The 16,652-nt window shown below is 38.7% G+C and overlaps 1 protein-coding gene across 1 annotated transcript in view; it reads left to right on the top strand.

Moving 5' to 3' along the window:
- DHX40 (DEAH-box helicase 40) overlaps positions 1–16,217 on the top strand; it is a 49,511-nt gene extending 33,294 nt beyond the window's left edge. The window contains exons 13-18 of the mRNA XM_043583900.1: positions 6,285–6,399; positions 7,739–7,847; positions 8,558–8,652; positions 12,449–12,518; positions 13,209–13,437; positions 14,903–16,217. Of these exons, the coding sequence (XP_043439835.1) occupies positions 6,285–6,399; positions 7,739–7,847; positions 8,558–8,652; positions 12,449–12,518; positions 13,209–13,437; positions 14,903–15,042 (758 nt within the window). The 3' untranslated portion in view covers positions 15,043–16,217. The remainder of the gene's footprint in view (positions 1–6,284; positions 6,400–7,738; positions 7,848–8,557; positions 8,653–12,448; positions 12,519–13,208; positions 13,438–14,902) is intronic.
- Positions 16,218–16,652: the final 435 nt, after the last annotated feature.

Raw genomic sequence — 16,652 nt, 5'->3', positions numbered from 1 at the left:
TTGTGAAGCGCTTGATGTCGGTCATGTAAATGGATATGAAACATGAATGACCCTGAAAGTACTAAGGTATCTCAGAGATTTATCAGTGTTTCTAAATTCCACAGAATGAAAATGTAGCTATAAAGCAGTGACCTTTTCTATTGTTATGTCAGACACAGGATTGAGGTTTTTTCCCCATAAATACTGACCTAGGCCTCTTTTTTCAAAAATAGGGGCGCCTGGGTGGCTCAGTCAGTTGAGCATGATCTTGCAATTTGTGGGTTCGAGCCCTACATTGGGCTCCATGCTGGCAGCACAGAGCCCTCTATCTCTGCCCCTACTCCCCGCACATGCACTCTCTCTCTCAAAATAGATAAATTTAACAAATAGATAATACATATACATGAGTTGTTATTGTCAAATATATTTCTATGTTATAGGCCCAACAACACAATTTTTTTTAAGTTTATTTACACAGGGCTCAAACCTATGAAATCGTGAGATCCTGACCTGCACTGAAACCAAAAGTCTGGTGCTTAACTGATGGAGCTACCCAAGTGCCCCCAAACAACACAATTTTATAGATAATGTTTCATGCAATTTCTTTTTAAATCACATAAGGGGATATGATAGAAGAAATAATTATATTCTCTTTTTTATATACCTACATACTTAATCAATGCTCTTTTTCAGTGTCATTCAAATTATTGTCTAGTGTCACTTCCTTTCAGTCTGATTACCTTCCTTTATTATTTCCAGTAAGTCAGGTATTACCACAATGTATTCTTTCAGGTTTTGTTATCTGGGAATGTTTTTATTTTGCCTTCATTTTGAAAGATTGTTTTACTGGATGTAGGATTCTTAGTTGACAGTTTCTTTCAACACTACGAATATATCAACCCACAGTCTTCCAGCATCTATCACTTCTAATGAGAAGTCCTTTGTTAATTTTATTGGCTTTCTCTTGTGTATAATAAGTCATTTTTCTTTAGCTATTCTCAGTATTTTGGCTATTATGTGTTGGTGGATCTTTTTTCTTTTATCCTACTTGGAGTTCGTTACTGTTCCTCAGTGTGTAGATTAATGTTTTTCATCAGATTTTGGATTTTTCTAACATCATTTCATTAACTTTTTTTCTGCCTCTTTCTCTTCTTTCCTTCTGACAGTCCATTATACATCATTTCTCTGAGACTGCTCATCTTTCATCATTCTTTTTTTCTCTGTTCTTTGGATTGCATACTCTCTCTTGATGTATATTTTGCTGATTCTTCTGCCAGCCCTCACTGCTATTGAGAGTCAGCTACTCAGCTACTAGTTGGTTGGAGGTTGTCCTTAAGACTTAAGGTAGTGATGTTTTCACCCTTTACTTTTGGATCTGTGTTGTGTGGTCTGGAGACTGTTTTCATAGTTCAGAGAGTTAATGAGTTTCTCCTGTGTTCAGCCATAGACCAGAGGCGCAGATGTTGCCTTTCCTTTTGCTTCTCAGAAGGTAAAACCTTGGGCATCTACATAGTCTTTTAGAATATCAGGACAACTATGGGTTTAGTAGGTTCTCTGATTTTTCTGTTAAGATTTGGCCTATCTGCCTAATTTTTTGTTAGTCTGCCTCAAATGGTAACAGATTAAGCTATTAGTCTCCACTGATTGCTTGCTGATTGCTCTGTTGTTTTTGACAGTGTTCTTGGGGCATAAATTGCTCCAAAGTCTAGTCCAGATAAAGTTACCCATCCACCTTGGCAGGGACAAATTATTGCTGGTTTTTAACAGTGCTTATCTCCATCCTCTCCTGGAAAGAAACTCTGTGCTATGGAGCAGGAGCTGGGAGTAGATTGGGAATCTACTATTCACTGGCTGCCCCACCAGGATCCTCTCTATAGAGCAGAAGCTTGAAGTGAGAGGTGGTGGGAACTGTTGCTTCACTTACCACCACTGCCCAGTATACATCTTCTTCAGCACAAAGCTTGGTGAGATGGCCTCTGCAGATATTTACCAGCTGCCAAAAAACCCCAACAACCCAGAAACCTGGAATAGCTCTAGAAAACTGGGAGTAGTGGGAGCTACCACTCAGCTGTCGTGCTCACTAGGACAGCTTTTCTGCGTTACAGAGCTGTAAGGGAATGGAAAGCTGTGATGCACTGCCATTAGCTGTTCCCCCATTCATTAGCTATTTGCACCTGATCCTCCTTACAGAGTAGGAGCTGGAGGTGAGGAAAAGGGTGCCGCTTTCAGGCTGCTAAGCCCTCTTCCACACACAAAACTATGGGGGGTTGAGTGTAGTTCCTACTCAGATGTGATGCTGCCTACTGTTCTTACTGAATTCCATAGATTCAGTCAATCTCCAGAGACCTTGAATGATTGTCTTTGGTAATTTTGACTAGTTTAACAAATGTCTATCTGGAAGAGAGGTTTCACCTAACTCCTCATACTATTCCCCATACATGTATATAGTTAAAAATTCAGACACTACACAAAGTATTAAATGAAAAGTAAGGTCTTCTCTCTTAAACATGTCCTTAGGTCTGATTCCTAGAGGCAACAATTGCTACCAGTTTTTTCTTCATACTTAGATACTATGGCTTATATATAAATATACACCTAATTTTTAAACCTGGATCATGAAGAACTTTAGCTGCTGCAAAATGTAGCTTCAGGTTTTGAGATTGTGACTTGGTGAGATCTTGTTATACCCAAAACGTGTATTGGCTTTCCAGCTGCATTTGTAGTCTTTATAAGTTAAGCAGTGCTTTCTGGCTTGGGTCTTTATAGATCATCTAATTTGGTTTACTGTATCCTTACTGGTAAAACTGGGTAGTATTCTCAGATCTAACATTAAACAGAGATTATAAACATCAAAATGATCATACTGTCAACATTTTTAGTAATCTCTCTTTTGCTGTAGTGAACTGTATACAATGTCTCCTAGTATAGGGACTACTTTAGAAGTCAGACAATGGAGTGAGGGCTGTTAAATATTTTCTAGGTTTTTTTTTTTTAAACCACCTAAAGGCATTGCCTTAAAATGGAACAAATTTAAAATAACAACACTGGGTAGGTTCTAAATCTTTCATTTTAACTGTGATATTTTTAGAAATAAAGGGTATTGTATGTGTATGGCACACTCATTGTTTTATTCTTCTGCTTCAGCTCTGAGGACAGTTATTATTATTGATATCTTCTGTGAAATAGTTCTGCTTTCTGATTGATTGCTATATAGAAAAGTATTAAATTATTTTCCCAAATGGAAAGGTTCAGCTGATATAACCTTGTTTTGCTGCTTCACCTTCTTACAGTTCTTGCCTCAGTAATATTTGCCTATTTGCATGAGATAAAATTGATAATAGAATTTCATCTGGGGAAAGATAATAAATTAAAGACAATGACAAGCCTACTGGAAAGTAAAGATGGCTAGTCAAACTTTTGTTTAGTTAGAGGATAAACTTGCTGAGATTGTAGGAACTGTGTATGATATGGATTGTGACTTTCCTGTACATATCCGGAATTTACTATGGGACTTCTGTGTGTTTTAATTTTAATTAGTCTATTTTGGGGGAGAGTCAGGGAAAAGGAACAAAAAAATGTTTCTATTCTCTTGACTTTGAGAATAATGAAGGAAAGAGACAGAGACATAAAGAAGGTAGCAATGTGGGATGGACAACCAGGGAAGTGATATGCTCTCTACATTTTTAAAAACGTGAGTGAGCAAGCCACCGCTCTAAACAGCAGGGATCCAACATTAACTACACAGAGTTAATCTTCACAGAATATGAGCTGAGCTTAAAATTTTAATCTACACTAAAATTTGTTGCAGTTATTCTGACATTTTAATAAGAGATAGTAAGCCACCTGTGTAAATTGTGCTAGTAGGTATTACAGCCAAATTGAATGGTCAGCTGGAGGCAGAGAAAGGAAGAACTGAGCCCAGGTAGGAAGTGTCTCTGAAGGTTCATACCCCAGGGGTCCAAGGCAACTGGCACTCTACAATTCTATAGCAGGAAACACAATTCATTGATCCAGGAGCTCCTGTCTGATAGATAGGCTTGTCTCCTAGTGTTGGGAGCCAGGTCAGGGTGATGCTTGAGTCTAGTGCAATTTGACTTTTGTCATAATATCTTTAGGGCAATGGTGATTCAGTGCTTGAAATTAAATGTTTTGCTTAAAAGTCAATTTCCCTGAGTGGTTCAGGAGATGGGAACTGTATCTTCACCTTGACAGGGCTGTTTGTATGGCCCGTAATCATATTCTCTCTCCTCTTGTTTCTAACTGCTTCCTTTAGTTGTCACCTAGGTAACAAAGGTCGAAGCTACTTAAAGCCTGGGATGAAACACTTTTTATCTTCATGGGTGTTTTCTTTAATCAGATTCCTTTCCTCCTAAGACCAGGGTCTGCTGCTTTGCAGATTCACTTCATAGTCTATATAAGTACTTCTCTCTAATACCAGGGAACATGGTGCCCATGCTAAATCTAGTTGTGATGGGTTTACTGAAGGAGAACAAACCGCAGTACGATGTGGTACAATGAATGAAGGAGCCCTAGGAAATTTTGAAAAAAAAAAAAAAAAAAAAAAAAAAAAGTGGTACTCTGAAAGAAATTTAGCTTGGGCAAAGTGGTATGTAGGGAACTTGGGCAATCAGAGAGCATATCAATCCTGAGTGGGATAGGGTCAATGTCAGTAAGAGATAAATCTCAAAAACAGATGTTGAGCAAAAGAAATCAGACACATGAAGTACATTTATACAAAATTTATACAAAAGCCTTCTGTGGGGTCAGAAGTCAGAACATGGTTTGTGGAAGAGAATAGGTAGTTATTGGAAGGAGAGCAAAAAGAGGGCTTCTGGATGTTAGTAATATTCTGTTTATTGATTTGGGTATCGGGTACATTGGTATATTATGTTTATTAACGTTGAGCTGTACAGTTGTGATCTGGTAGTTTTCTGCATGCATGTTTTACTTCAATATAAAGTTAAAAAAACCAAAAGGCTAGTAGTAGTTCAGTTCTCTTATATGATGGTCTAATTGCCCACAAATAGGAACTGGATAAATAGGGACTGGTTAAATTGTGTTCCTCAAATGTTCCTTATATCCCTGGGGAGTACAATGAAGCTATTTTGAGAATGAATAATTCTACTTGTACTGACATGAAGCCCATTATTAAATGAAGTTTCAAAACATATAATGGATTTATGTAAAAATAAACCACTGTATTCATTGGCTGGTATACATATAGAAAATAACTTGAACAGGACACCTGGGTGGCTCAGTCGGTTGAGCGTCTAACTTCAGCTCAGGTCATGATCTCAGGGTTCATGAATTCGAGCCCCACATTGGGCTCTCTGCTGTCAGCCTGTCAGTGCAGAGCCGGCTTTGGATCCTCTGTCCCCTTCTCTCTGCCCATCTCCCACTTGCACTCTCCCCAAAATCAATAAATATTAAAAAAAAAAAAAAAAAAAAAGAAAAATATCTTGAAGGACACACATTCATAACAGTGGTTAGCCATGAAGATTGGTTTATGGGTAATGTGACAAAAGTGGGGAATGTTGAACTTTTACATAATTTTTTTACCATGAACATGGGTTACTCTTATGATCAAACTGAACTTAAAAAATAAATTCTAAATACTATTTTAAAGGCAAATGTATTGGGAGAATTAATGTTACTGTTCTGGTTAAATCTCTGAAGTATGGTTAAAAGAAGGAAAGGAGTGGGGTGCCTGGGTGGCTCAGTCAGTTAAGCGTCTGACCTTTGGTTTCGGCTCAAGTCATGATCTCATGGTTCTTAAGTTCCAGCCCCAAGTCGGGCTCCATGCTGACAATGCAGAGCCTGCTTAAGATCCTCTCCCTCTCTCTCTGCCCCTCCCCCACTCGTGTGCGCACAAATTTGTGTGTGCACGTTCGTGCTCTTTCTCAAAATAAATAAAATAAACAAGAAGAGTGGGTGGCTCAGTCAGTTAAGCATCTGACTTCAACTCAGGTCATGATCTCATGGCTTGTGGGTTTGAGCCTCACGTTGGGCTCTGTGCTGACAGCTCAGACTGGAACCTGCTTTGGAGTTTGGTCTCCATCTCTCTCTGCCCCTCCCCCACTCACACTCTCTCTTTTGCAAAAATAAATAAACATTTTTAAAAAATTTAAAAAAAAAGAAGAAAAGAAGTTATGGAAGTAAATAGAGCCCTTCCCCAAGAGTTAATATAGTTCTGTCTTATTCCACTGCAGATGGTGAGGCAGATTCTACTGACCTTGAATAAACAAAATGAATGTAGGCATTTGATGTAAAGTATAACTAAATTGCCTCTCAACTTGTCATTTTAGTTGATCCAGAGTACCAGAAGGAAGCAGAACAAAGACATCGAGAATTGGCAGCTAAAGCTGGAGGATTTAATGACTTTGCAACTTTAGCTGTCATCTTTGAACAGTGCAAATCAAGGTATGTGAAATAGTTTTTGTACTAGAAATTGTCAGGTTAAATTTTTTTTAAATGTTTATTTTTGAGAGAGACAGAGCACGAGCGGGGGAGGGACAGAGGGAGAGAGAGGGAAACACCATGTCTGAAGCTGACTCTGGGCTCTGAGCTGTCAGCACTGAACCCGACCTGGGGCTCAAACCTAGTAACCGCAGTATCATGACCTGACACAAAGTCGGATGCTCGACTGACTGAGCCGACCAAGGTGTCCCTAAACTTTTTTTTTAAGTTTATTTTTTTTTGAGAGAGAGAGAGCAAGCAGGGGAGGGGCAGGGAGAGAGAGAATTGCAAGCAGGCTCTGTCTGTGGTGTCAGGGTAGAGCCCAGTGTGGGGCTGGAACTCATAAACCCTGAGATCATGACCTGGGTCGAAACCAAGAGTCGGAAGCTTAACTGACTGAGCCACCCTGATGCCCCTAGAAAGTGTCAGTTTAAAATATAGCTCCAATATGTATTTACTATGTGACTTTAGACAGTAAGGTTCAGTGGGGATACTGTTGACCTTAAGGCATTTTTGTGAACATTAGTGAGATTTATCTATGTTGGGTGACTATTACTAAGTAGACATTTATTTTATAATATTAGTTCTCTTCTTTCTTCTCTTCCTAATTCTTTCTTGAAAATGACCTTATAGAATTTTGATTCGCTAGAAGTACCTTAGATGAGAAAATGATTGGATATTTGTTAAACCATATATGTATAAAAAGAAATTAATTTACAAATTATTTTTAATTCACTCAGAGGCATCTACATTAATTTGTTTCCTCAAATTCCTTAAGTGGCTTTCTCAGTAATGGGACAGGTCTCATAAAAGGGCTAACTGATGCTTATTTGTTTTTAGTTTTGTAATAGAAATGAGAATGTTAGACTGCCTTTTTTTTTTTTTTTTTAAGTGAACTCTATGTCCAGTATGGGGTTCCAACTCATGACCCTGAGATTAAGAGTCACATGCCCTACTGACTGAACCCGCAGGTTCACCTAACAGGTGCACCTGACCTGTTAGACTTTCACTTCGAGAGGGTATTTTATTTTATTTATTTATTTAAAAAAAATTTTTTTTCAACGTTTATTTATTTTTGGGACAGAGAGAGACAGAGCATGAACGGGGGAGGGCAGAGAGAGAGGGAGACACAGAATCGGAAACAGGCTCCAGGCTCTGAGCCATCAGCCCAGAGCCTGACGTGGGGCTCGAACTCCCGGACCACGAGATCGTGACCTGGCTGAAGTCGGACACTTAACCGACTGCGCCACCCAGGCGCCCCTCGAGAGGGTATTTTAAAGATACCAGTATTTTTGTTCTGCAGTGGAGCTCCAGCTTCGTGGTGCCAAAAACACTGGATTCATTGGAGATGCTTATTTTCAGCATTTCGTGTTGAAGCTCAACTTCGAGAACTAATCAGGAAGCTTAAACAGGTGATTGCTATAGTGATCTTTTCTTAAGTCAAATTTTGGCAAGATTCTCTGAGTACTGTACCCCAAACTATGCAAATTATGAGGTATTCTGATCTCCGGTTTGTAGGAATAGACCCCATTCCTAACTGTGTGCGTGAGTACCAAGCACTGTTCACTGTTATCCTTTGGGGAAGTTCTTTCCCTGGCCTTGGGTAGTTTCCTCACATTTATATGCTAATTTAGTGCTCAGTTGAACACTGGCAGAGGCCCTCCTGCAGATCTCTGGAGTTCTGTTTCTATCTGAGTTCTCTTCTCTCCTGAACTCTTGGCCTGTGAACTCTAGCCATCTTGGTCTTCCTGGACTCTCAGCTCTGCCTCTGTAGCTCAGGGTGTTCTTCAGGTTCCGCTGGGTTTTTCCTTCCCTGACCCTTCATCTAGAATCTCTCTCAAGGTTGACCGTAACCTGGGGCAGTTGTTGGACTTACTTCACTTATTTCCCATACTTCATTTACTTCTCAGAGATCGCTGTCCTTTATTACGTGATATACAGTGTTTTGGAAATCATTATTTCATATAAAACATTTTTTGGTTGTTTCAAGCAGAAGTGTAAATCTAATCCCTCTTACTTCATATGGCCAGAAACAAGTCTTTAGAAACATGTAGTTTTCAAAATAAAAGATCATTTCATATTATTCTGTGAGATTACCACTGTATATATATTCTTTCTATAGCAAAGTGATTTCCCAAGAGAGACCTTTGAAGGCCCTAAACATGAAGTACTACGGAGATGTCTTTGTGCAGGCTATTTCAAAAATGTAGCTCGAAGGTAAGCAATAATGAGCTTGAGAAATGGATAAAGAATACTACTGTATTTGGCTACAATGTTGAACTATTTAATATTAAAGATTGGTGGTTTATTTAAGCTCCGTGATTATGATGACATCAATTACAATGACTCTTAATGATTTTCACTTGTGCCGGGGGAACTGCAGTGGCACAGAGTGGGATATTGGAACTCAAGTTTGGTAGGAGGGAATTTGTAGGACAGCTGTCTAGCATGGGATATCGGCACCTAAGTTGAATGACAAGGGTTTTCTTGCAGAGGAGTGAGGCTCTGTGTGGAGTATGAAAGACAAACATGTTGAGCATGGCATCCCTGAGGAAAGATAGGGTGGTGTGGAATGTTAGTAATTGAGCAGGATGGAGAAGGCACTCATGTGGGATATGTTTGGTGTTGAGTGTTAGAGTCTGAGTGTTAGAGAAGGAGGGCATCTTCTTAGGGAAAGGGGTAACAATGGTGGTGATGGGAGATTCATTATATAGAAAGGAATTAATCACATAATTCAGTATATTAAGGAATGGTGAAGGGAGTTATAAATACTGAACGGGAGAAAATGAGAATAAACCCTGTGGTGTTGGATTGAAATTTCAGGGTTTTATTGTGAACTTATGGTTTTCAATATAGTTAGATGGATGGATATATACATGTGGGAATGAAAATATATGTTATGGTATATATATGTTATATGTGTTTGTATATGTGTAAATACATACATACAAAAATACCCTAGCTCTCAGATGCACTGGGAGCAGTAACACCATAATAGCAATAAATATACTCAGTGCCCTTGATCTTGACTGGAAACAGCCATCTGCCACATAAAGGACTCAGAACTGTTTGGAGAAATAGGGGTGGGAAAGTACAAGATGAGCTGAGAACATCTTATTTTGCCAGCAAGCAAGAAGGGATCAATGAAGGTTGAGGCCATGTTAGAAGTACACTGGAGCTAGCTTGAATAGGCTCCAATTGAACAAATATAGGACATATTAAGCATCAGAATAAATAATGATAGTAATGGATTATATAGCCCACTAAATAAAATCTGAAATCATGGGTCTATAGTCATGTAAATTACTAAATGAATAAATTAGAAGTTTAATGACAAATGGAATTAGTTGAGCACCTCTCCATAAAATTCTTTTTTTTTTTTTTTAATTTTTTAATATTTGTTTATTTTTGAGAGAGAGAGCAGGGGAGAGGCAGAGAGAGAGAGGGAGACACAGAATCTGAAGCAGGCTCCAGGCTCTGAGCTGTCAGCACAGAGCCCAACATGGGGCTCATTCACGGACAGTGAGATCACAACCTGAGCCAAAGTTGGACATTTAACAGACTGAGCCACCCAGTGCCCCTCCACAAAATTCTTAATTACTAAGGGAAAAAGGAAAAAAGTAACTTTTCATGGAGAAGCCTGGCAGATGCTGACCAAATCAAGCCATCAAAGTGAACACCATTAGTAACAAAACAGATTGAAACCATGTTCTTCCTGATAGAATATAATGAAAAACACAGCTTAACTTCTGTGATGTTCCTGGCAAAGATGCATTACCTAAATCTAATCATCCTGAAACAGACAAATTCAAATTGAGGGGTGTACAAAAAATTACTATTCAAAAAGCTGTCAAAGGGCGCCTGGGTGGCTAGGGTCTTAAAGCATCCAACTCTTGATTTTAGCTCAGGTCATGATCCCAGGGTCATTGGATTGAGCACCGAGTTGGGCTTCATGCTGAGCATGGAGCCTGCTTGGGACTTTTTCTCTCTCTCCTTCTGCCCCTCTCCCCGCTCATGAGCTCTCTCTCTCTTTCAAAAAAAATAAATAGGGGCTCAGTTGATTGAGTGCCTGACTGTTGATTTCGGCTCAGGTCATAATCTCACAGTCGTGGGAACAAACCCCAAGTCGGGCTCTGCACTGACAGCACAGAGCCTGTTTGGGATTCTCTATTTGCCCCTTGGCCACGCACATGCTTGCTTTCTCTCTCTCTCTCTCTCTCTCAAAATAAATAAACTTAATAAATAAATAAATAGATAGATAGATAGATAGATAGATAACAAAACAACTGTCAAGATCATGAAGGTTAAAGAAAGATTGCCATAATGAGGTAGACTAAGGGGACATGAAACGTAAAGTTAATACTCGATTCTGAATTGGATTCTTTTTCTATAAAAGATTTTATTAGGACATCTGGTTAAAACTTCAGTGGGGTCTGAGGATTAGATGTTAGTGATGGTATTGGTGTTAATTCCCTGGTTTTGATGGTTGTATTATGGTTATGTAAGAGAATGTCCTTGATTATGGGAAATGCACACTCAGATATTTGGGGATGATGGGGCATAAGGTTGGTAACTAATTCAAATGGTTCAAGTAAAAAAGATTTTTTGGGGGCACCTGGGTAGCTCAGTCAATTAAGCATCCCACTGTTGATTTTGGCTTAGGTCATGATCTCATAGTACATAGGATTGAGCTAGGTGTGGAGCCTGCTTGGAATTCTCTCTCTCTCTCTCTCTCTCTCTCTCTCTCTCTCTCTCTCTCTCCCCCTCTCCCTCTCCCTCTCCCTCTCCTTCTCCCTCTCCCTCTCCCTCTCCTTCTCCCTACCTCTCCCTCTCCCTCTCCCTCTTCCCCCCCTTGGTCCTCCCCTGGTTATGGGTACTCTCTCTCTCTCAAAAAAAAAAATGTTTTTTTGTACTGTACAAATATATATATATATAAATACACATATATGTATGTGTATATATATATACACACGTATATGTATATATATCCGTATATGTATATGTATATACATACATACACACATATATATATGTGTGTATGTATGTATATACATATACATATACGGATATATATATATATTGCATAGTATATAAATAATTATAATGCAATCTGATCTGGGTTATAATGGGAATGTATATAAAGTATTATAGGAAATCATCTGTGGTGATGGTTGAACTAGGGCTAATATTTTGACAAGTTTTTGGAATAACATTTATGTAAGGAACTGTAGAAGAGGATACGAATTTGAAGTTAAGAACATGAATTACAGAAAGGATAGGTGCAAAATTCTAATTATCAGATTTTAGAATAGTGAAAATTATCCCTTTTTTTTTTTTTCAACGTTTATTTATTTTTGGGACAGAGAGAGACAGAGCATGAACGGGGGAGGGGCAGAGAGAGAGGGAGACACAGAATCGGAAACAGGCTCCAGGCTCTGAGCCATCAGCCCAGAGCCCGACGCGGGGCTCGAACTCCCGGACCGCGAGATCGTGACCTGGCTGAAGTCGGACGCTTAACCGACTGCGCCACCCAGGCGCCCCGAAAATTATCCCTTTAAAAAGAGATCATCATATAAAGATTTAAGTCAGAAGACCTATGTTTGGAACTTGATTTCACCATACATTAACTCTGTGACCTTTGGAAGGCTAGTTGATTTGTTTGAATCTGTTTTGACCTCTTAATAAAAGTAACTTACTTTCAAAACTCATAGGTTGTTTTGAGGATTTATTACAAAATCATTTTAGAAATGTTAAAGCATAAATATTATCAATATTGTTAACATTAATACTTATTAATAAGAAATGTTTGTACTTAACTGAAATGACTGTTTAAGATGTATCATTATTTAAGATGGCTTGGTAGAGAAGTTATAGTGACAAGTAAGTTTAAACTTCTGTTTATAAAACTCTTTGTGGTAGAACACATTATAATTGTACATTGTTAGACTTAGTGCTCTACTTATTTAATTATTTTAGTGTTCTTATCTTTATCATTTGGTTTTTTGGTTTTTAGATCTGTTGGGAGAACATTTTGCACAATGGATGGGCGCGGAAGCCCAGTCCACATTCATCCTTCCTCAGCGGTAAGTGCCTATTATTATTTTTTAAGTGTCTTATTTTTTTTTTTCAACGTTTATTTATTTTTGGGACAGAGAGAGACAGAGCATGAACGGGGGAGGGGCAGAGAGAGAGGGAGACACAGAATCGGAAACAGGCTCTAGGCTCTGAGCCATCAGCCCAGAGCCTGACGCAGGGCTCGAACTCACAGACCGCGAGATCGTGACCTGGCTGAAGTCGGACGCTTAACCGACTGTGCCACCCAGGCGCCCCTTAAGTGTCTTATTTTTTAATAAAGGGAAGACATTTGTAAAGGTATGGGAATAAGTAATACACAAATGTTTTCTACTTTTCACTTTGTGGTTATGTTTAGTCCGTTTTTTTTTAAGTCCACTTATTTATTTGGGGGGTGGGGGTGGAGAGAGAATCCCAGGCAGGCTCCATGCCCGGTGTGGAGCCCCACCTCACAACATTGAGACCACGACCTGAGCCGAAATCAAGAGTCAGCTGCTTAACTGATAAAGCCACCCAGGCACCCCTAGCATATATCTTTATTACATAAAGCTGTAAAGGCACTGCTTGGCCCATGCCTTCTGTTTGATTGAAAAATATAGGAATTAATTCAGAAGATTTGGGGCTATTAGTGTTTGGCTGGTCTAATGTGGAATAAGGCAGGTTACTGAGTTAACCATCCTTAAATAAATTCTTTTGTATAGCTTCATGAACAAGAAACCAAACTCGAATGGATCATTTTTCATGAGGTATTAGTTACCACCAAAGTCTACGCAAGAATTGTGTGTCCAATCCGTTATGAATGGGTGAGAGACTTGTTACCCAAGTTGCATGAATTTAATGCACATGATTTGAGCAGTGTGGCCCGACGTGAAGTGAGAGAAGATGCAAGAAGGAGATGGACAAATAAGGAAAATGTGAAGCATCTAAAGGGTGAGTCAGTCATTTGTTCTAGTAACTTAAGTCCAGGGAGCATAAATATCCAAATTCTCATATAATTATGGAAATATTGTATAGAGCTTAGATTCTGGCTCTATCTCCTCAGAAAGCAAAGAGTTGTCATGAGTCTCAGACTTTGATACTTTGACTTCCTTCTTTTCTTCCAGTTAATCATGTTTTCCTTAATCCTTCTGTCCAACAACATTATTAATAAAAACAATATCTGTTGAGCTTTTACCATGTGCTAACAACTTGCATTAATTACCTCATCGAATTTTCACAACAACCCTATCTATGAGGGAAGTACACATCCCCCCTTTATAGATGACGAAATACTTAGCAGTGTATAATAATTTGCTGAAAAATCCCATAGCTAATAATTTGTGAGTCTGTATTTTGAATCCAAGGAAACTGACGTGATGACCTAAACTCTTAACCATAATGCCATACAGTTTCCCAGTAGTCCACTGCTGTTTTTATTTTGTTTATAAAATTTTGTGACTATTACTTCAGAACATCTTCCCCTCCCCCCCACCCCACCCAGGGGATTTTTCTGTGAAATGTGAGATCCCTAGTTGGGAGGTGTAAACAGTTGTACTGAATGAAGTAGGACAGAAAGTTTAATTCTCAGCTCACATATACAAAAAGCTTTTCAGTAAAGCTTTCTGAGGCTGATTTATGGAGCAAATTTTATGATCCTTTTTTAATGTCATGAAAAATAGATCTGGAAGAGTCTTTAGAAATGTAGTGTTCTATTGCAGTATATAACTGTAGTACATGATTAAATTAGGGTCAGTTGTTCTGGCTCTTTAGACCTCCATGCATTCATTCATTTATTTATTTTAATTGACTTATTTATTTTTTCCATGCTCTTTTTTTTTTTTTTTTTTTTTAGTTTATTTATTTTTGAGAGAGAGAATATGAGCAGGGGAGGGACAGAGAGAGAAGGAGAGAGAATCCCAAGCAGACTCCATGCTGACATTGTGGGGCTCGATCTCACAAACTTGGTCTTGTGACCTGAACCGAGATCAAGAGTTGGATGCTTAACCAACTGAACCACCCAGGCACTCCTCCATGCTCATTTTTTTTGTTTTTTGTTTTTTAATTTTATTTATTTTGAAAGAGAGAACGAGAGCAAGGGAGGGGTAGAAAGAAAAGGGAGAGAATCCCAAGCAGGCCCCACACCACCAGCTCAGAGCCCAGTCCAGGGCTCTAACTCACAAAATGTGAGACCATGACCTGAGCTGAATTTGGAAATTCAACCCATTGAGCCACCCAGGTGCCCGGCATGCTCTTTATTTTTTAACCATAGGCTACATTGTTTCTTTTGAAAGGGCAAATTTTAGTTTTCTTTTTTTCCTCCTTAGCGTTGAAAAATCAGGGCATCTCCTTCTCTTAACATTTCTAGTACTGAGTTTCACAACTAAAGTTTAACTGGATTAATTTATAATGTTTTCAGATGGAATCTCAAAAGAAGTCCTAAAGAAAATGCAAAGAAGAAATGATGATAAGTCCATATCAGATGCACGTGCTCGTTTCCTTGAGCGAAAGCAGCAGAGGTCCCAGGATCACAGTGACACACGGAAGGAAACAGGCTAAGCAGTGAATCCTCCATCCAATTCAGGAAGTAGGAAAAGCAGCCAGGAAATGTGCTTCTACTTTGACATTTATATTAAATAGCACTACCAAGAGGAAGGGGTCAGCAGCTGTTATTAGCATATGAGCTAAAAGCAAATCAAAGTTCACCAATACCAATAAATGGAATTTTCAAAGAAAAGATTGAGTTGCCATGGTCCTAGGCAATGATATACGAAACCAATGAAAGACAATACATGTGATATTTTCCTCACTTCAATTTTGCTGGCCTTAACTGGTATCAAATGCTGTCACTGAGGTATTTTCAAAGAACATTGAATTGTATTTAATCAGCGTGTATTCCATTTGCATTTGAAGCATTAAAAATTATTTTCCTTAAATCTCTTTAAAGCCTTCTTGTTGCTATTAGAATAGTATTATATCAGGTTATCAGGTATGTGACCATTTCCTTCAGAAGGCTAAACATAAGAGGTTTTTACTCAGCAATACTTAGATGTCTAACTGTTTAATTGCTACAGAGCTTTATAGATATTTAGAGAAAAGACTTAATCAACTAGTAAATAAGAAAATTGCCTATGGCAAGATTCTTTGTTGAATTATTATTAATCCTTAAATTGATTTTTCTGGGATTATACAAATTCCTTTTTATATAAAAATATATTGTTTAAAACAGTAGCTATAGCCATTAACCAAAGGACAGATGATATATGTATTTTTTTTGTTTTGTTTTTGTTTTTGTTTTTTAGCTGTCCCTACATACTTGTATCAGCACCACATATGTAGGCATGACAGTTGCAAACAGCCCCTCCACCTGGCCTAGTCTTTTGCCTCCAGCTGCTTGGGTATGACCATTTAAACATCTGTTATGCTGATCTTGAGATGGGATTTTTTTCAAAGCAGCCAACACCAGATCACCAGTGTTTCAAATTGGAACCTTGAGGCTAGTTATGTCACACTCAGGCCACAGTCAGCACTGCCCCTCTGTTGTTTACTGCCTTGTATTCTAGTTATTTGTGTATTTGTCTGTCTCCCCCACTAGATTATACGCTCCTTGTGGGCAGGGACTATGTCTTTTTCATATCTGTATCTTTCATGGCACCTAGCACAGTGCTTTGCACATAGTAGTCTCTCAATGTTTGTTAAATAAAGCTATTAGTGTCATTAAAATTCAAAAGGCAGTATAATGTGTGTTTTTAGATATTTTTTGTAAAAATTAAGAATCTAAATTTTTTATAGGTAACTATTTTGCAGTTATTTCCTTTGGTGTCTAAACAGTTTTCTGTTCAATTCTAGAAACTTGAGCCTTTATTGAAAAATCACATAAGGACCCAAATCTCTGTGTTCTTCTTTTTTTTTTTTAATGTTTATTTACTTTTGAGAGAGAGAGACAGGGACAGAAACAGAGCACAGCAGGGAGGGGCAGAGAGAGGGAGAGACAAAGAATCCCAAGCAGGCTCCAGGCTGTGAGCTGTCAGCACAGAGCCTGATGTGGGGCTCAAACTCATGAACCGTGAGATCATGACTGAGCTGAAGTCGGATGCTTAACTGACTGAGCCACTCAGGCACCCCTCTCTGTATTTGTTCTTAAAGTAAGGTTAGCGATGATGGTTCCT

The sequence above is a fragment of the Prionailurus bengalensis genome, chromosome E1 (assembly GCF_016509475.1).
Source record: "Prionailurus bengalensis isolate Pbe53 chromosome E1, Fcat_Pben_1.1_paternal_pri, whole genome shotgun sequence".
NCBI lineage: Eukaryota > Metazoa > Chordata > Mammalia > Carnivora > Felidae > Prionailurus > Prionailurus bengalensis.
The sequence above is the reverse complement of the archived record's forward strand: the minus strand, read 5'-3'. Positions and strand labels throughout refer to the sequence as shown.